This window comes from Papaver somniferum, chromosome 10 (assembly GCF_003573695.1).
Source record: "Papaver somniferum cultivar HN1 chromosome 10, ASM357369v1, whole genome shotgun sequence".
In the NCBI taxonomy this organism is placed as follows: Eukaryota; Viridiplantae; Streptophyta; class Magnoliopsida; order Ranunculales; family Papaveraceae; genus Papaver; species Papaver somniferum.
Window position 1 is genome coordinate 131,096,546 of NC_039367.1, and position 5,680 is coordinate 131,102,225.

The 5,680-nt window shown below is 34.0% G+C and overlaps 1 protein-coding gene across 1 annotated transcript; it reads right to left on the bottom strand.

Moving 5' to 3' along the window:
* Positions 1–356: 356 nt before the first annotated feature.
* On the bottom strand, positions 357–998 carry LOC113316218. Its single transcript, XM_026564436.1, has one exon. It carries the CDS (start codon positions 996–998, stop codon positions 357–359), a length of 642 nt encoding a protein of 213 aa, XP_026420221.1.
* Between the last annotated feature and the right edge of the window lie 4,682 nt (positions 999–5,680).

The window sequence follows — 5,680 nt, forward strand, 5'->3', positions numbered from 1 at the left end:
TTCTTCCAAAAAATTTGGAATACATGTGATTTTATTTGCAACGTATCTTTTGAAAATACCGACTCTTAATAGTCGAGCCAGTGGATTGCATCCCACGGAACATTTCAAATTTGGGAAGAAAATATCAAGTACACAATAATGGTGCTCAAGTACTTCTAAACCCCAAATAAATATTTTTTATTTTTTTTAAAGGGGGAAGTTATTAAAACAAAAAATCAACAATCATGCCCAAGGGCTTACAAGAAAAAAGAAAAGAAAGATAAACAAAAATACAATGACAACCAAAAATAAGAACTATACTACTCAAACCTATAATAAGGTTGGTCAGGGTATTCCATTCTAACAAGACTATCTGGTCAGTTATCAAAGCACAATCTTTGTCCCTTCATCAAGTAAACTCCCTTTTTGGCAAAATGATCAGCAGAAAAGTTGGTCTCCCTGTAAGCATGCCTGAAAGAAAAAGATAGAGAGTTGTTGATGATCTTCTGCCATCTTACCAGTAGAAACCAAGGTATTCTTTGTTGTATTAAGGATATAATGCAAGCTTTAGAATCAGATTGTAGAATAACTTTTGTCTTCTGGTTTTCAAGAGCCCATTCCAGAGCTCTTATACTAGCTATGAATTTTGCAACATAGTTTGAAACAATTCCCAGACCACCAGTTTCAGTATAAACAAAAACTCCTGCAGAGTTTCTAACAATAAACCCATAACCAGCAATTCCCAGGTTGCCCCTAGAAGCTCCATCACAACATAACAGAAGTTCATCTTTCTCAGGCAAACAGAAGTAAATAACAGTTATCTTGTGTCTGCTAAGTTTGCCATATTGAATATGGAAAAATAAAAGAATATCCCTCTCAGTAGCAGTCCCCCACATAACTCCTTTTATTCTACATTGACAATCATAGGCTATTTTCTTGATCTTATTTTGAATCTTGAGCAAATCAGGTTTACCATTATCATAACAGATATCATTTCTCAGAAACCACAGTTCCACCATTAAGGTGAAAGAACAAATAAACCACAGATCTTTAATGACATGGCTAGAATGTTTTATAAGAAGTAAAATATCTTCAAAGGAATTAGGTTTAAGTAGGTGGAATATACCTCCAAGCCATTTCCAAAGCAGAGTGCTGAAATTGCAATTCCATAGGATATGAGTCATAGAGTCTTCTCCTTTATGGCAGATAAAACATCTAGAAACCCCAAATAAATACATTGGAATTGAGTTGGTACAACCAATTAAACAAAAGACACCATTCAAGTATAACAAATATCATATTCAAGAGAATAAAATAACACTAAAACCAAAACTCTTAATGATCAACAATCATAATTAAATTGACTATTTATATGATATGGACTTATCTTAAGACAAAGATAAACAAAACTAGGCATGTTCTAAAAACAAAGAAATAAGCCTAGCAAGTATTTAATGTAAAGACCCACATTAATGTTATAGTTACATACCTTTGGGGCTTTGGTTCCCCTGTATATAAACAGAACCGGAACGGATTTAACCGCGCACGTCCCAAAAGCAGGAAAACAGGAACATGACACCAAAACCAAGATCAAACTGGAACATCATAGACCGGTTTGGATCGGATCGGGCCGGTTTGGATTGGACCGGGACGGGACGGGACGGATCGGGTCACTGGAACGGGCAGACCGGGTCAGTTAGACTGGATCGGATCGGACCGCATTTGACCGAACCGGGCAGGAAAAAATCCACCAGATTTACTTTCTCCTCGGAGACGCGAACATGAACTTTTCATTTTCACGGAGATTTCCCACCGACGGAACTGTGGTTTCCCACCGACATCACTGGATCACAACATAACCAATATATATATATATATTAGTATACGTGATTAAATCACATCATAAACATACAACAAATATACTAATATTATAAAATATAATGTATTTGCATTATAAAATGTATTCACAAATACAAATCAAATCACAGATCAGATTTAATCTATACACATTCACAAATAAATATATTGGACGGCTATGCTAAAATCAAAATCATAGGAAAAAAATAGATCCAACTTAGTTGATTTGATTCCAGCGATTTCAACATTAGTTTGAAGATAATTGCATAATTGTGTTGATGTAAATCATCCATGTAGGGAAAAAAATCAATCGATCCAAGCTAGCTCTGCGGTATAGCTTCGTGCATGATAACGTATTGCAGTTGGAATATAGAGAAGATAAAGAGGAAGCGAGAAGTTTCTATCGGTCTAGGTAAACAGTGTTACATAAATATATTCCTTTATATACAAGTAGGAAGAAGATCCTAGACACTATATTGGGCCGCACATCCATGGGCTACAAGCCCTACAACATTTTTAAATTTTTTGATCTATTTTTTAAAACAATGGAATTTCTATAAATATGTGCATTTCTAGTGGCTTTTTTAATCCGGTGTTATTTAATATACATTTCTACCCTTAATGTTTATTAAAATTACATGATATAATAGAGATTAATAATTTATATAAGGAAAATTTAGTAATTTAGGGGGACTCTTACCAAAAATACCTCTTTTAGTAAGATAAGATAAGATAAGATTAACCTAGAGATTATGCCATGATGTTTATTATGCACTTTTTTACTAAAAAATAGCCCTGATTTTGTAAAAGTAATAACCTTCCCAGAAGATTTACTAAATAGGTTAATAGCTTCTAAAAGATTCTTGCAACTGCCTAAGTCAGCTTTAGTAAAGATAAGCAGGTCATCTGCAAAAAAACAGATGGGAGATAGGGGTTGATTTAGGAGTTAATTTGATGCAAGGAACTTGTTTAACTGATTCTAAGTGACAAAGAAGCCTTGAAAATACTTTCATACAAAGGATGAATAGATATGGGAAAATGAATCCCTTTGTCTTATTACCCTGGAAGGCTTAAACTCTTTACATGGATTCCCATTTAACAAGATAGAGATAGAAGAAGTTGAGATACATTGAAAAATCAGATCACACCAATGTTTAGAGAAACCAAAAGATTGTAATGTTTTTATCAAGAAATTCCAATTTACTTTGTCAAATTCCTTTGACATATATATCTTAGCTCTTATATTTCCTGCTTTTTTTCTTTTTTTTTTCTTTTAATTTTCTTCATAGAATGGACAATCTCATGAGCAACAATAATATTGTCTGAGATTTGTCCAGAAGAGAGGAAGGCAGATTGTAAGGGAGAAATAAAATTTTCCAAAGGTTTTTTGAATCTGTTTGCCAGTAACTTAGATATGACTTTCTAAGGAGTGTTACAGAGGTCAATTGGCCTTAAATCAGCTGGAGATTTTAGATTTTTAATCTTAGGTATTAAGAATAAGAAAGTTTTGCTCAAATCCTGATGTAGTTGTTTGTTTATGAAGAAATCTTGAACCACTGCTATCATTTGAGTACCAACAATTTCTCAATTGCGTTTGAAAAATCTCACTGAAAAGCCTTCTGGGCCCGGAGCTTTATTAGGTTTTAGCTTTTTCACCACATCTCATATTTCCTATGGAGTTGGAACAACAGTTAATGCTCTATTCTCTTCCAGTAAAATACAAGGCTTAACATGTTTAAAGATTTCTTCCTCAATAATGTTGGAGGTTTCAGAGAAGAGATCAGAAAAATAAGATATGAGGACATCTTCAATTTCATGTCTAGAAGAAACTACATTATTATTGATATCTTGAATGCAATCAATATTATTTCTTTTCTTTCTTTTTAAGTTGGTTACATGAAAAAACTTTGTTTCTTTCTCATAAAGCAATAGTATTGTTCCTGCTAGACTGTTGTTTTGCTATTTCTTCTTGAGTGTCATACAAAGTTTCTAGTTCTAGAATATTTATGTTTAAAAGCTTCTAATTTGTGACCTCTAAAAGTTCAACTAATAATTGTTCTATTTGCTTTAGAAGTATTTTTATTTGGTTTTCCAAAAATATTTTTCTTCCAAGAACTTAAGTTTTCTCCTAGCACAGATATGTTTTGGATTGGATTTAAAGCAGGAGAGGTAGAAAGCTGATTTCAGGATTGTCTTATGACCTCTAAGCATGAAGTTCTTTAAGCCATGCATCATAAAACTTAAAAGTAGGAATTTTTAAGTCCATGAACTACCGATTTGAGAAATAACTAGCTTGGGTACGCATACTACCTTAGCTACCGGATTTTGAGTTGGTTTTAGTTTCCAAACTCAGCAGACTTTTAGGGTGAAAAAGTTCCGCCAGTACGCGTACCTAAGGTGACTGGTTTTTTAGTTCGTAAACTTCAAACTTAGCAGAATTTCACGGACGTGAATTTCCGCCAGTACGCGTACCCAACCTGTCTCCTTCACCAATGCCGTATGCACACATATGCACGCACTTGGTTTCTGGCACATGGATTTATACACTAATGTGTGAAAACACTATATGCTTACATCCATAGGTGGTTACATATTCTCAACTCTATATTTCAATCATTGAAATATTCTTCTATATTGTTATAACAGTCATTAGACATAAAGAATCGACTATCGTCATCAAAGCTATTTTCAAGATTGAAACGTCATCATGACTTTCGTCACGGGTAAAGATGAAGATGGTTAAAGAAAAAACTTACCAACACGTATTTCGAGAAAAGATAGGCGAGTAAACTCGGCTCGAAATAACAAATGTGTATGTATGAAAACTATTATACTTATACGACTTTTGTCTCAAGAGTAGGAGAGAGAGTAGATAGACTTTTGAGTGACAAGATGAGTTCAAGTCTCCACATACCTTTTGGTCGGATGAAGTTCCACTGGTTCCTTGAGTAGTTCTTCATCTTTGCAAGATAATCGTCATGGAGTCTTGAGCTCAACTATTCCTAACTATCCTAGACCGAGACTTAGTCATAAGTATTCTAGAAATCAAGACATATAGTTTTGATCACTAATATTGACAAACATGCTTGAGATAGGAACGCATGCGAGTTCGACCGAGCAATGCTCTAACAAAGGTATTCGATTAGAATTGAATAATCGAATCATATACTTCGATAAGTCTAACTAAGATCACAATTAACTTAGTTTCTCTTATCCGGAATCGAATTGGACTAAACAATTGATCCTGAAAACCTTTTTGTTAAGCCATAAATAATTAATACAAACCAAATAAATCAACTTGCATAACCATTTATCTCAACCAGAAGCAATTGAAACAAACATAGACATTAAAGTACCACAATTGCACCGAAATTTCGTAAGCCTAAACAATTGATACCAAACCATAAAGAAAGATAACAATAGTTTTTCTATCCCGAAGCAATTTTCCCTAATAGTGTGACAGCCCGGATTTTCGGACTTTCTGCGGAAATGGATTCGACCTTGTGGGTCGGGTCCGATCCAGCTAGCAACTCCAAATTTCCGGACCGCCACTCGTGTATGACCAGATTTTGGTTTTAAAAGATTTTCATAAAATACAAAATTCAACTCAAACGAAATTTATTAAATGCAATATAATATTACTTTTAAAATTACAAAATTGTAAAGTACTAATTATAAAATTGAAAGTACACAATCGAAACAGACCAACACCTCGATTGAATATAAAACGCAATGCCCAATCCCCGTGATACATAATAATTTCGTTTACGGCTAGTCTTTCTTCGTTCTCTGTGGAAAGGAAGGAAAAAGGGGTGAGAAAACCACAGCCCAATAGGAAGTTTCA